The 16,088-nt window shown below is 37.0% G+C and overlaps 1 protein-coding gene across 6 annotated transcripts in view; it reads left to right on the plus strand.

Annotated features, from left to right (window-relative positions):
• Nucleotides 1-16,088, plus strand: part of LOC106065614 (protein FAM149B1-like) — a 97,740-nt gene that overhangs the window by 56,847 nt on the left and 24,805 nt on the right. The window contains exon 1 of one of the 6 annotated variants that reach the window (XM_013224473.2): nucleotides 1,043-1,921. The exons of the other annotated variants lie outside the window; for them this stretch is intronic. Within the exon in view, the coding sequence (XP_013079927.2) occupies nucleotides 1,599-1,921 (323 nt within the window). The 5' untranslated portion in view covers nucleotides 1,043-1,598. Of the gene's footprint in view, nucleotides 1-1,042; nucleotides 1,922-16,088 lie in introns of those variants that run through there. 6 annotated transcript variants of the gene reach the window in all.

Here is a 16,088-nt window from a genome sequence, read left to right on the forward strand (position 1 = left end):
TTAACCAAAACAAGAAGTTCAAATTCTTAATTTACTTTACTGGCACTGGCATACAAATATAGATCTAAATCTATCTCGACCTCTTCAAAAAAAGCGATATTTTGCTAACGATCGTATATCTAAAAGGCAGATCTGAATGTTTATCAGCTTTTTGTTGAAAAACTACCATCTACTGTAGATGGCTCATAAAGTTAATTTGATAGTGATTTTGTACTTAGTAAAGTATGAATAAAATGCAAAGATGAATTAATTTTCTAATAGAAAATCTTAATTTTGACTTATTATCCTTATCACAACCCAGAATAGGCTATTCGTTTCGCATAGGGCACCGCAATCTGTAAGACCGGCCCTGAATGCAGGACCCCTAAATCCCTAACTATGCCACTGTAAAGGCGGCTAATGTAGCTCTGTCATATTTATTCGTACATTTTGTAAGTAACCTTTTAACCTTTCTTTAGTATGCCAGGCATAGACTTGATTATTTGTCGTGGCATGAACTATTCTATTTTTGTACTGCCCATTATCAATAAAAGTGCTATATACAATACGCTATCCATAGATTGCATTCTTACTTACGGTATATCTATGTCATTAAGAATTCTAGATCTGTCACCTAGATATATAAGAAAGCGTTGCGGCACTAACTCCACCTCTAAGCATTCATACATTTCTTCCATTCTCATTGCCACTCTCCACCGGCTTTTGTCCTGCCAAACACTCCATTTCACTCCATTCATAGGCGCTGACGTAGCAGAAGGTACCTTTTGATTAGGGCCTTGTCTCTCGTTGCCACTACGAGATCGAGAACTGGGTCTAGGTCTCGGTACCAGTCCCCTATTCACCACACCAAACACAAATCTACCTGTCCAAGACTTATAGTCAACGAGGTGACAGTTATTAGTAGCAGTACAAAGGACCTTTGTGTGTGTGTGTGTGTGATCAGTAGTTCCTGGTCACGTGGTGTTTTTTTTCTCTGTCCCTGTTTACCTTCTCACCCCCCCCCCCTTTTTTTTTCCCCTTACGCTCAGCGGCCTATTAGGAAGGCAATCTGTGATTTGTGCTTAAGGAGGATGTTTCCATTTCTGTGTTTTTTTGTGTTGATCAAGATTGAAGAGTTAACTATTTTCACCCGGTTGTTATTTCGAATTGAAAACGACTACTCCTGGTCTTCGCCCAACTTTTAAACAAATGTTGCCTGGCGCTGGATATCGACAGCGATCGGCGAATTTCTGTTTCCTCTTTCCAATTGGAATTTACCTCTTAGTGACAGACGTGTTTGGCGTGGCTCTAGATCTTCAGTAGTATCGATAGTATTAAATCATGTCCAGGGCCTTTGTATCTTATCAGCTAAATTGAAATGTTTATCTCCACGTAGTGTTTGCCTTGAGAGGGAGGTCGAGTTGAAAGATCGCGCTCTCGCCTCTCCCATTTCTTTGAACTTTTTTTTTTCAATCAGATTTTTTTGGAGATCTTTGCAAGCTATGTCGTTCAAAGTTTGTTAGCGAAGCACAAAGTTAGGCGGATATTGCTAGATGGAGTCGGTCTTGTGTGTTCTAATGATGAAAGTCTGGAGTCTATGACTTCTATTTTTAGATATCATGCTCGTTGTTGCTAGGGACGCGTTTCCCTTGTTCATGGATTACCAGACGCTGCAGTATTCCGGACATCCCCTTCCGGTCAGGCAGAGCGTGGACCTGCCCACCGGACGCTGGAGCGCCACCTCCGAGATCTCTTCGGCCAGGGTTCTGTCGGAGACTTTGAGGGCGCAGCCAAAGGACCGGGCGTTGAGTGTGGTCAACGGCGTGGATTACTTTCCGTCGGTGAATGCCAGAGGCAGCGTCCGGCTCTTGCGCCGCAGACATCTTAAGATTGACATCCCGCCTTCTGCTATTCTAGGAACTTGTGCTAAAATACACAACAGGTTGGTCTTATGGTGCTAGGAACTTGTACTAAAATACACAATAGGTTGGTCTTATGGTGCTAGAAACATGTACTAAAATACACTATAGGATTGTTGTCTTATGGTGCTAGAAACTTGTACTAAAATACACAATAGGATTGCTGTCTTATGGTGCTAGAAACTTGTACTAAAATACACAATAGGTTGGTCTTATGGTGCTAGAAACTTGTACTAAAATACACAATAGGATTGTTGTCTTATGGTGCTAGAAACTTGTACTAAAATACACAATAGGATTGTTGTCTTATGGTGCTAGAAACTTGTGCTAAAATACACAATAGGTTGGTCTTATGGTGCTAGAAACTTGTACTAAAATACACAATAGGATTGTTGTCTTATGGTGCTAGAAACTTGTACTAAAATACACAATAGGTTGGTCTTATGGTGCTAGAAACTTGTACTAAAATACACAATAGGATTGCTGTCTTATGGTGCTAGAAACTTGTACTAAAATACACAATAGGTTGGTCTTATGGTGCTAGAAACTTGTACTAAAATACACAATAGGATTGTTGTCTTATGGTGCTAGAAACTTGTACTAAAATACACAATAGGTTGGTCTTATGGTGCTAGAAACTTGTACTAAAATACACAATAGGATTGCTGTCTTATGGTGCTAGAAACTTGTACTAAAATACACAATAGGTTGGTCTTATGGTGCTAGAAACTTGTACTAAAATACACAATAGGATTGTTGTCTTATGGTGCTAGAAACTTGTACTAAAATACACAATAGGATTGTTGTCTTATGGTGCTAGAAACTTGTACTAAAATACACAATAGGATTGTTGTCTTATGGTGCTAGAAACTTGTGCTAAAATACACAATAGGTTGGTCTTATGGTGCTAGAAACTTGTACTAAAATACACAATAGGATTGTTGTCTTATGGTGCTAGAAACTTGTACTAAAATACACAATAGGTTGGTCTTATGGTGCTAGAAACTTGTACTAAAATACACAATAGGATTGCTGTCTTATGGTGCTAGAAACTTGTACTAAAATACACAATAGGTTGGTCTTATGGTGCTAGAAACTTGTACTAAAATACACAATAGGATTGTTGTCTTATGGTGCTAGAAACTTGTACTAAAATACACAATAGGATTGTTGTCTTATGGTGCTAGAAACTTGTACTAAAATACACAATAGGATTGTTGTCTTATGGTGCTAGAAACTTGTGCTAAAATACACAATAGGTTGGTCTTATGGTGCTAGAAACTTGTACTAAAATACTAAATAGGATTGTTGTCTTATGGTGCTAGAAACTTGTACTAAAATACACAATAGGTTGGTCTTATGGTGCTAGAAACTTGTACTAAAATACACAATAGGATTGCTGTCTTATGGTGCTAGAAACTTGTACTAAAATACACAATAGGTTGGTCTTATGGTGCTAGAAACTTGTACTAAAATACACAATAGGATTGTTGTCTTATGGTGCTAGAAACTTGTACTAAAATACACAATAGGTTGGTCTTATGGTGCTAGAAACTTGTACTAAAATACACAATAGGATTGCTGTTTTATGGTGCTAGAAACTTGTACTAAAATACACAATAGGATTGCTGTCTTATGCTGCTAGAAACTTGTACTAAAATACACAATAGGATTGCTGTTTTATGGTGCTAGAAACTTGTACTAAAATACACAATAGGATTGCTGTCTTATGGTGCTAGAAACTTGTGCTAAACTATCTAAGTTTATGTCTTGAGCTTATTCAAAGTTCTATTGTATAATTACTATAAGAAACGTTCTTTAAAAAAAATCCAGACGAGTCTGTTGTGCAGGACTCTTCATGGCCCTCTGTAACACATTGAAAGACTTGATGACCTCACGCTTCGTCTTGGTTTTGATTCGAAGTGTAGACATTTGGATCTTAAGTAACTCTCTTTATTTAAGGAGCTTTTTACAAAGCTTCTATGAACTCACTCTGTCTTGCTGTCTGTGTTGTTTGGGTGTTTTTTGTACGTTATTTCTCGCACTTCCCATTCTCGAATCAAGTTGAAACAGTGCACAGTTATTTGTTGTCAATGACAACACAGGAATCAATTGAAAAAAAAACACACCATTTACTAAAGTATTGAGAGAATTGGAAGTAATTGAGCAGTTCTTTCCCTTATACAAGTTGTATTTTTAAAGTATTGTTTTATATATATATTGCTTGTTCATTCATCTAGAATCTAGACAGTCTTTCTGTAGTTTTCATATTTGGCCATGCTGAATAATCTATGATTGGTGTGTGTGTGTGTGTGTGTGTGATAGTGTTGTCAAATAATTTATAATCATTTTAATTGTTGAGTCATGTTTGCGTCTAAGATTTCGTTTGATTGTTAAATCATGTAGAATTGTTTTTAACGGTTTAAAATGCTTTTTTTTAAAACTATAATAACCATAAGGATGTTACATCAAACGTTGATTGAGAAAGATTTTTGATATAAATAAATACAACTACACCACAATCAGCATAGATATTCTGGACATAGTTTTTCAAACATATTTCATCAGAGAATCTGATGCCAAAGTAGTTCGTTTTTAGTCCATGTTAAGAGAGCTTGTTCAGTGTCATGCTTCCACTGATTTTGTTCTTGGCATCACCTGATAGGTTTACATCTGGATTCCGTGAATTTGTTTCTTTGTTTATTTTTCTATCATTGCAATTAATAAGAATACACACTGACATATATATTCGCACATTTAATCTATATAAGATAATGGTTGATCGACAAGCTTCGGTATTTCACTGTGAGTAGAAGTCACAACTAATTCTGTTCAAGATTAAATATACTAAATAACTGTCACTGGCGTATTCTGCCCAAACCTGACTCAATTTTACTTTTTAAATGCATACTGATAAATGCATTTTTTTTTACTACTGCTTTAAAAAGTAAAACATCTCAAGCAATGTCCCAATAGAGTCCTCAATAGACAATGTTGGGGGGGGGGGAGGTAACTCCTATTTGTTTTCTTGAATCCTGATAGTGGCGGTGCCAGGCAGAAATAATAATTATTTAATTTTAATTTAACGTAATTTAGAAGTACTTCTGTATTTAAAAAAAAAAAAATAGAATAAAATGTAAGCGAGTGATACTACAGTTTTAAGTTTTACATAGATTAGTAACAAAAGATTCTTTATTGAAAAATATTTAACAGTGTCATATTTCCATTATTTTGTGTTTAATACTATTAAAATACACTAAAACTGTATCTCGTGGAAGTATTTCTGAACATGAAAGTCATGAATGAATAATGTTCTAAGACCTTTCTCTGTTTATATCAATGTATCATGTCCAGACATGCCTGGACCAGTGCTGACAATCCTTTTATACTCATTGATTTCTCTTTATCTACAAAACTTCTAGACCAGTGGTGTCCAACCTTTTTCAACTTTGGGGCCAAATACAAGCGTCTCACTTGCCGCAGCATAGCAGACAATAATAATAGTGAACAATAATAGCGATAGAAAAATGAAACGAGTTTCTGCATGTCATATATTGGGGTCAACATTTCGATGGGCCAAATAGAACTGTATTAAATATGACTCGCGGTTCGTAGGTTCTTTGATAGCGAGCTGTTCAATAGTGTTAAATGTCCTAGAATCTATATGAAGAGCGATAAAGTATCAGTGATTTCCCGTTGTATTCAGTTCAACTCTAAGGACCTAAAAACAAAACAAACTCTTTTCAAAAGTATTCATTGAACTTTGTCGAAAAACTAACGTCCGATTTCCTGTATTCTGTAAAATCACACACAAAAAAAATCAATCCATTTATAGTTCTTCTGCCGTATATGAAAATGTCTAATAAAGATGGGAATTGTTTGCGAGGTTTGCTCACGTTTTTGACGTCAAAGTAGTCTCTAAGGTATGTTATTGTTTAAAACTAACTTGACGCTGTAAAGTAACCCCTGAACCATCTTCTTTCTTGTTCGAATTGATCACATTCTCTGATATCAACATAAAAAAAATACAGTCGTTTCCGGTTGGCTATTCTCACAAATTTGTTCAGAAATTTCGCAAGTTTTATGGCAGTACATATTGATTCCAAGTGACCGAGAAAAAAATCAATTTCGTGTATTGGTGCCGTGAAGACTTATCTCTCTATCTGCTTTAAGTCGATCTTTCATTTCGCAATGCTGGCTTGAGATGAAATATTGATATCTCACAGTTTGATGAACGTTTTGTCAATGTCGCATGCTCTTATAGGCACAATGGGTTGATATCAGGACATCCAATGTCGCATGCTCTTATAGGCACAATGTGTTGATATCAGGACATCCAATGTCGCATGCTCTTACAGGCAGAATGTGTTGATATCAGGACATCCAATGTCGCATGCTCTTATAGGCAGAATGTGTTGATATCAGGACATCCAATGTCGCATGCTCTTATAGGCACAATATGTTGATATCAGGACATCCAATGTCGCATGCTCTTATAGGCAGAATGTGTTGATATCAGGACATCCAATGTCGCATGCTCTTATAGGCAGAATGTGTTGATATCAGTACATCCAATGTCGCATGCTCTTATAGGCACAATATGTTGATATCAGGACATCCAATGTCGCATGCTCTTATAGGTACAATGGGTTGATATCAGGACATCCAATGTCGCATGCTCTTATAGGCAGAATGTGTTGATATCAGGACATCCAATGTCGCATGCTCTTATAGGCACAATGTGCTGATATCAGGACATCCAATGTCGCATGCTCTTATAGGCAGAATGTGTTGATATCAGGACATCCAATGTCGCATGCTCTTATAGGCAGAATGTGTTGATATCAGGACATCCAATGTCGCATGCTCTTATAGGCACAATGTGCTGATATCAGGACATCCAATGTCGCATGCTCTTATAGGCACAATGTGCTGATATCAGGACATCCAATGTCGCATGCTCCTATAGTCACAATGGGTTGATATCAGGACATCCAATATCGCATGCTCTTATAGACACAATGTGTTGATATCAGGACATCCAATGCAACCTGCTCTTATAGGCACAATGTGTTGATATCAGGACATCCAATGTCGCATGGCCTAAAGGTACAATGTATTGATATCAGGACATCCAATGTCGCATGCTCTTATATGCACAATCTGTTGATATCAGGACATCCAATGCAACCTGCTTTTATATGCACAATGTGTTGATATCAGGACATCCAATGCAACCTGCTCTTATAGGCACAATGTGTTGATATCAGGATATCCAATGTCGCATGCTCTTATAGGCACAATGTGCTGATATCAGTACATCCAATGTCGCATGCTCTTATAGGCAGAATGTGTTGATATCAGGACATCCAATGTCGCATGCTCTTATAGGCAGAATGTGTTGATATCAGGACATCCAATGTCGCATGCTCTTATAGGCACAATATGTTGATATCAGGACATCCAATGTCGCATGCTCTTATAGGCAGAATGTGTTGATATCAGGACATCCAATGCAACCTGCTATTATAGGCAGAATGTGTTGATATCAGGACATCCAATGTCGCATGCTCTTATAGGCAGAATGTGTTGATATCAGGACATCCAATGTCGCATGCTCTTATAGGCAGAATGTGTTGATATCAGGACATCCAATGTCGCATGCTCTTATAGGCAGAATGTGTTGATATCAGGACATCCAATGTCGCATGCTCTTATAGGCACAATATGTTGATATCAGGACATCCAATGTCGCATGCTCTTATAGGCAGAATGTGTTGATATCAGGACATCCAATGTCGCATGCTCTTATAGGCAGAATGTGTTGATATCAGGACATCCAATGTCGCATGCTCTTATAGGCACAATATGTTGATATCAGGACATCCAATGTCGCATGCTCTTATAGGCAGAATGTGTTGATATCAGGACATCCAATGTCGCATGCTCTTATAGGCAGAATGTGTTGATATCAGGACATCCAATGTCGCATGCTCTTATAGGTACAATGGGTTGATATCAGGACATCCAATGTCGCATGCTCTTATAGGCAGAATGTGTTGATATCAGGACATCCAATGTCGCATGCTCTTATAGGCACAATGTGCTGATATCAGGACATCCAATGTCGCATGCTCCTATAGTCACAATGGGTTGATATCAGGACATCCAATATCGCATGCTCTTATAGACACAATGTGTTGATATCAGGACATCCAATGCAACCTGCTCTTATAGGCACAATGTGTTGATATCAGGACATCTAATGTCGCATGCCCTAAAGGTACAATGTATTGATATCAGGACATCCAATGTCGCATGCTCTTATATGCACAATCTGTTGATATCAGGACATCCAATGCAACCTGCTCTTATATGCACAATGTGTTGATATCAGGACATCCAATGCAACCTGCTCTTATAGGCACAATGTGTTGATATCAGGACATCCAATGCAACCTGCTCTTATAGGTACAATGGGTTGACACCAGGACTTTCAAGGTTGCATGCTCTTATAGGCACAATATGTTGATATCAGGACATCCAATGATACCTGATCTTAAAAGCTTAACGTGTTGATAATGCAAATGATATTATTTCTGATAGTACAGACACAATATCATAATATCAGTTCACCGCCATTTTATCGTCTTCTTGTGAACACAATATGTTGTAAAATATGTTGATATAAATTACCGTACGCCAATTAGACCATGCTTGTGTAGGCACACGTTGCGGCCCCACGTGACCAGACCATTAACAATATCGTTGGCACTAATGTATGCCGGGATTGACAAGTTTTGATTGGACACACGTGTGCGTTTCTTCTTTGATTGGTTGTCTGAATTATTTGACTTATAGTCTAGTCTAGAAAAAGCAGAATTTTAAACTCGACAAAATGGCGTGTGGTCTAGCTGTCCGTAATGGAAAAACTAAAACAAACGCAAAATCTTTAAAGAATAATTAAAAACCGTTCGATGAAGATACTAAAAGGGAAATGAAAATACTTTTAAAAATGAAATTGGAAAACAAATAGTACTTCTAGTTTAATCTAAAGAAAAATTTATATAAGAGGCGGGAAACTTCCGTTAGTTAAAGAATGGGAGATCACTCTTATCATTTATTCCACTTAATCTGTTGTTGTTGTTTTTTATCTTTCACGTTTTTAATTGCAACATGAATGTTTTTGTGTTGTTTTTTTTGTTTTTGGCCATTGCACTAACCTATTCCAGTATTAGACTACAATTGACATGAGACTGAAATTCTTTCACTTGAAACTGAATTAGTATTAGAAGTGGGACAATGCGTTCAGTCTGACAACCTGATCTTTGAATAACAGTCAGAGATCGATGCTGCCGTCTGTTCAACTCCCATTGACTGAAACACTCGCAGTCACACCATGTCTAGAGAAGCAATAACTTTTCAATTTATGAAGCTTACAAATTGTTCGGTTGCTCTACAGTCAAGATACTATCTGCATATGTATTTATTATGTCCCTTTGGGCCGTTGGAGTTCAGCTGTTCACAACTTAGCAGTCCAATAAAACGTTTTGTGAAGTTATTACTAGCCTGGGGGGGGGGGGGGGGAAGGTTATGCTCTGAGTTTATTTATAGCCCAGTAGGTCTCAAATGAAGTTATGGGACCTCTTACTTTCATATGATCTTAGTTCTCTAGATGAACATAGTCTAGAACCAAGAACATAAGCGTTGCTTTGTTGCTTGGTAAGTTTTAGTAGTCTCTCTACACAGTCCACACCCTTTATTGTTATATCGCGGGTGTATAGACAGTATATCCAGAGAATATGCGTACAGTTATTTATAGTTATTATATATATATATATAATAATAATCTCTATTATCCGTGAGGAAATTTGTCTTACAATTTGTGCATTACACCAAACAAAACATTATAACTATAGAAAACCAAAATGTACATTCACACCAGACTCACTCATAATTTACATGCGAAAAGTTTATATCAGTTTCTGTTTAATGATTTGATTGCCATGGGAACAAAAAGAGTTTTTGTGTCTGTCTTTGCTATCGGTGTCTTGTATCTCTTTTGTGATGGTAAAATCACAGAAACCTGACCCTAAGGGTGACTTTTTAATTATAGACTCTTTTCAGCTCTTTTAGTGATGCTTGTCTCAAACAGCTGCCCAAATGGGGTTTTGTTTTTTTGCCAATGATTTACCAGGAGCATTTAGGATTCTATGGAGTTTATTTTTATTTTTAATGTTATAGTTACACACACACACACACTAGCTTGTTTGATGACTTATGGGTTTTTGTAGCAATTTGTAGCTAATGGGTCTTTCCTCTTTTAGAGTTACGTCTGTCCTCTTTAAAAGTTGGGTCTGTCCTCTTTTAAAGTTGCGTCTTTCCTCTTTTAAAGTTGCGTGTGTCCTCTCTTCCAAACCTTAGAAACATTTTTTTTGCGTGTCCATGTTTGTACATCAAGAAGAGACTGTCTCCAAGGGCCAATCACTAAATCAAACAAGTAATGTTTCTCTGTTGACCGTTGTCCAGTGTTTGACCATGGTCCAGTGTTTGGCCAATGTGCAATGTTGACCAACGTCCACTGCTTGACTTTTGTCCAGTGTAGTTTATTTTTTAAGTTGACAAGCTCTGTGTACACAATTTTAATAATGCAGGTTTTTATTAAGGTAATGAAGCTGAACTGAGCCAGGATTGTTATATAGGTCTGTGACATGTTATTTATTTAATAAAAATATTGTATCAACATGTTACCTTTTTCAGTACAAGATAGACATTTCTTCCTATAATTAGTAAATTAGTAAACTTTCGAGGACCCCCAACAGGATTTCAGGAGTTATCATTATTAGTAGTGGATTGAAAATTATGCTTGCAAATATTCGTAACTCGAGGCCCCTCTGTTGGCATACACCATTGTTATTAAATTGTTGTTTTGATATTTCAGTATATAACCACTAGTCTAGACTTCTCTAATGTTGCAGACGACCAAGGCACAAAGTCTGCGAGTCTTGTTTGTTTGTACAAAGATGGCTGTGTGCTTCGTGAGTTCCCAAACAAGGGAGAAAACCACAATGGAATGACTTGTCGATAATTGATTGATGGGAGACCGGATCACTCCTTGACTCTCCAACATACGAAGATCGTTATTAGTCGAATATTAGCGTACGTCCTTGACCCGCTCTGACTGAGTTGTTTTTCCTATCCATTTCTCTTTGGACTCATAACAATCTGGGAGAGAATAATAAATCAAGGCACTCTTTAAGTAGGTCAAGCGCTCAGTGCGTGCGTGTGTTTGTGTATTCATCCGCCTTGCATTTTCTAGTCCTGATTGGATTGCGCGATGTGTTATTTGTCCTGTTTATGTTGGGGAGACGGACGTTTCGTGCTTTGACTCCAATCAGTTTGAGAATCTTTTACTATTACGAGTTTTAATAAGTATAAGATGTGTCTATCTGTCAGCCTGTTAGATCTAGATATAAAAAAAAACAAATAAGATTCTATGAACTTCAATGAAGCAGTATTTTATTTTTGTCTTGAAAAAACAACAACAGGGAACTGCTAGATCTAAACCATCCCTTTCCCAAACCCGTTTTAGAACTGTATGTAGATCTATATATACCTAGTTTTTTTTTTTATTTCAAGGTACCACTGAAAGTCTCAGTAAGTAGCAGGTCACTTAGATTAAAAAATTTAAAACAAAAAAGGTCAGATCTTTATGAAACTCTAATTTATTCATTTCCTTACTGAATTGCTAAAATCTTACGCTAGACAATTCTTTCCTCAATTTTCTTATAAATTACATTGCTGTCTTCCTTTTTACCTGCAAAAGTGTACGAACCCTTTCATGTGACATCCCACCATGGCAGTGTTGTGCTGCTTATCTTGTGGCAACGACCATAACTAATGGTCACTCGGACATTCGCGATTAACTACATTGTAGTGCAGATGTCAAAAACAAATCCATCGTAGACCCTTGTTTGTCACAATTGTCTTGAGCATGTCCCTAAACCCAGTTGCTTGTCACAATTGTCTTGAGCATGTCCCTAAACTCAGTTGCTTGTCACAATTGTCTTGAGCATGTCCCCAAACTCAGTTGCATGCAGTATGTCAACAGCTCATCTTTCTGGATTGATTACCAGTTCTGGCCGGCTAAACCAGGTAGAAGGTATCTGACGTGTCCGTGACACTCAGTACACTTAGGTTCTGTCAAACCTAGCATGTGAAGTCTGGACTTGGCGGCCTGTGCGAAATGTCTCAGAATTAGACAAATCAGACAGAATTGCAACTACCAGCACAGTGCTGTGAAGCACTCTAGAGCAGGACAAGACACACAGAAAGTCTTTGGTCATCCACTGCACCCAAACTCGTCCCCGGACGTCTTGACCAAATCTTGCTTCTGGAAAAGGATGGGCTTTAGGGCGAGAGAGTGAGGTCGACGTGTTGTGCGAATCATCCTCACTTAAATCAAAATTTAGTCATTCCCCTCCCCCATCTCTAAGCCTCTGGATGACAAAAGTGGTCATCATCGAACCACAATGGGCGAACTATATATACCAATTCTGGGTTGGTTCCAATATAAGCAGTTGATCTTTGTTGATTTAAATATTTGGATGATGGTCTGACATTGACGAAAGATTTTATTTATCGCTCGGGCACTCCTGTTTTGCTTGGTATCGAACAACTGAAAGAAATTGTACTTGACTTATGTGGTGGTATAGGTTGCATTAGGTCCAAATTTAATGACATGACTGATTCAAACTAATTGATACAATACACTTCGTATAAGCTTTGTGTTTTACAAACGTTGTTTGTTGTTGTTGTTTAATGTTGTTTCTTCATATCAAAATATTTTTAATAGTGCTGTATTTTAGCGTGTTCAAATCAAACTTCTGATGTAACCATGAGTACAATGATGGCCGATTATTTGGTTATAGGTTAAACAGACTCTGGGGTAACCTCGAGAAAGTTCATCACAGTTGAGCTAAGAAGTAGAGGAGTGAAAGTTGAGTGACTGACGTGCAGGTATTAGAGCGAGGGTGTGTTCTGTTCAAGAAACTATTTCCTGTTTATTTCTACATCTACATTGAAGTCACGCGCTGTATAGGTCAATCAAAGTTCATTTTTGTTTAAAAAGATGTCTGTTCAAGTTTGTTTTTTTAAACTTCTGCATTAAGAAATGAATACGCCTTCAATGGTTGACTTGGACTCACTGTCTTGAGCTGCAAACCAACGACCTAGAATCAACAAGAAACCGGAAGGAATCGTACAACTTAAAAAACAACTTAAAATAACAAATATCGTAAGGTGACAAAACAAGAGTCCAAATCTTTTATTCATACTTTTAATTCGCTCTTTAAACAAATATAAATTGCTTTGGTGTGTGTATTTTTTTACGAAGCTTATATCAACTCACTCTGTCTGTCTGGTAAAAAGTTTGAACATGTTTTTCTCCCATTTCCCATTCTCAGATCAAGTTAAAACTTTGCACAATTATTCATTGAACCAGATAAGACATGAATCAATAAAAAAAATTAACCAATTGGTTAATTAACTGTTGGTGATTAATTATTTTATTTGAAATCGAAATAAGGGGAATAAATGGTACTTAATGATAGATGTGGATGTATATATGGATTTAATCCCCTTATTACGTTTTGACACTTTTTTTTTCTCCCACTTCCTATTCTCGGTTTAAGTTGAAATTTTCTATAATTATTTATAGTCGATGACAATACACGAATCAATCCAAAATGTACCAAATTAGTTAATTGATTTTGTTTTATATAGAAGAAATGGAGCTAAAACAATAAGTTGCAGTAATTAGCGGTTTTTCCCCTTAAATAAGCTTTGTTTTACAAATTATTTTTTTTAAATTTCTTGTTATATTATTACTTTTGAAAACTTATCTCTTCATGTATTGCAAGTTTTCTTTTAGAATGATGGAAAATTGAAAAAAGTCATTGGAAAAATATATTACAATTAATTAATTAATATCTAAAACTTTGCATATTAAACTAAATTTCAAACTTTATATTTATTTATCAACTTCTTCCACTGCTTTCAAGTTAATTAATTTCGTCACATGGCGTCCAAGTGAATTCTGGCTCTAGGGAAGACATTGTCTCTATGTGAAGTGTTTTCATCATTGTATTATATGGACCTATTAAAAATGTATTTGATTGGACCCTAATTAAAACCTGCCTGTTGAATCAAGTTGAATGTAGTTTATCTATCTAGTATTTCAAACACACCCATGTGTCTCAGGATCAGATTCACATTCACTTCCAACTGAATTGTTCTTGGCTTACTTACGCTTCCTTGAGTTACAGCCCTTGATAATAGACACTTCTGGCACAAGAGTGCGAAGTTCATTTGGATCTTGTCTTCAAACTAGGTTTCAGCCATCGATCCCCAGGTCGTTGACATGCTTGACTGACCCCTTGAAGGAGAAGATCATGTTTCTCCACCCTGGTCATGGGACGTTCGATTGATTCACGTGACCCATCCAGCTCAATTACACTTCATTATTTTATTTGAGAATTTTTCGAAGACCTGCTGCAGACAAAGTTTTTTTATTCAATTTGTATTTTGTCTTGGCGCCAGATCATTGTTAATACTCGACTCTTCTATACTTGATGTCTTGTTTCTGAAACATTTTCCAAGATGTGAATATTGATCAGTCTTTCGACTCGTTATTAGATAATGATCTTGCACTGCATAATAAACATTAGGAATGGGTTGTGTGATTAATAATGGCGCGACATTCCACCGTTTTGTAGGTATCCAACGCTATAAAGTATAAACAATGCTTGGAACAAAGCGTTACTTTTAAACATGGTACCTAGTTCAAACACATTTTAATTCCGCCATGGGTATCAGTAAATGTCAACAATTCGTCGGTTAATGCTTGATTTTAATATTTTGTTGTTAGATCTTGTATATTTAAAAATCGAGTCAATTTTCATTTGGTTCGGATATCGACCCTTGTCAATAGTGCACACACACACACACACACACTCTCTCTCTCTCACACACACACACACACACACACACAGAGAGAGAGAGAGAGAGCCTCACCTCATTGTGTTGAAGTGTTGCCAAGTTGTTGAAACATATTCTATTTGTTTGTTCAATTTGGTAGATAGATCTGCAGGCAATGCTAAGTTCTAGTGAGACCATATCACCTTTCACTTGGGTGACTTTGAAAAGTTACCAGCCATAATGGTGTCAGACTTCAGACCAGTCAGTTTCGTTAATCACTCGCCAACCCCCCCCCCTTTTTTTTTAACACAAGCACACACACACACAGGTACACGCACACACATGCACAGATATAATACTTATACTATATACTAGATTGCTGGACCACATGTCTTTGCAGGGGACAGTGCTTAGAGGGAATTTGTGATCTTAGGTAACATCTTGACAGCATCAGTGTATGAGCCACCGAAACAACGTAGACGTTGGACGTAGTGGGGTTTGCAAATATACTTTTGGGTTCTGAAATATAAGCAAAGGTTATTTGTGATGCTCTGAAAGATAAGCAGATAGTGTAGGATGCTCTGAAAGATAAGCAGATAGTGTAGGATGCTCTGAAAGATAAGCTGATAGTGTAGGATGCTCTGAAAGATAAGCAGATAGTGTAGGATGCTCTGAAAGATAAGCTGATAGTGTAGGATGCTCCGAAAGATAAGCTGATAGTGTAGGATGCTCTGAAAGAGAAGCAGATAGTGTAGGATGCTCTGAAAGATAAGCTGATATTGTAGGATGCTCTGAAAGATAAGCAGATAGTGTAGGATGCTCTGAAAGATAAGCAGATAGTGTAGGATGCTCTGAAAGATAAGCAGATAGTGTAGGATGCTCTGAAAGATAAGCAGATAGTGTAGGATGCTCTGAAAGATAAGCAGATAGTGTAGGATGCTCTGAAAGATAAGCAGATAGTGTAGGATGCTCTGAAAGATGGAGATTCTTTATGATGTTCTAATTGATGAGATAAAGATTCTTTATATTATAAAAGATAAACAGAGATTGTTTATGATATAATGCTAGATAATCAGAGATTCTTTAAGATGTTCTGAAAGATAAGTAAAGGCTATGTATGATGTTTTGAAAGATAAGTAAAAGCTATTTATGATGATCTGAAAGATAAGTAAATGCTATGTATGATGTTTTGAACGATAAGTAAAGGCTATG

This window comes from Biomphalaria glabrata, chromosome 2 (assembly GCF_947242115.1).
Source record: "Biomphalaria glabrata chromosome 2, xgBioGlab47.1, whole genome shotgun sequence".
Taxonomy (NCBI): Eukaryota; Metazoa; Mollusca; class Gastropoda; family Planorbidae; genus Biomphalaria; species Biomphalaria glabrata.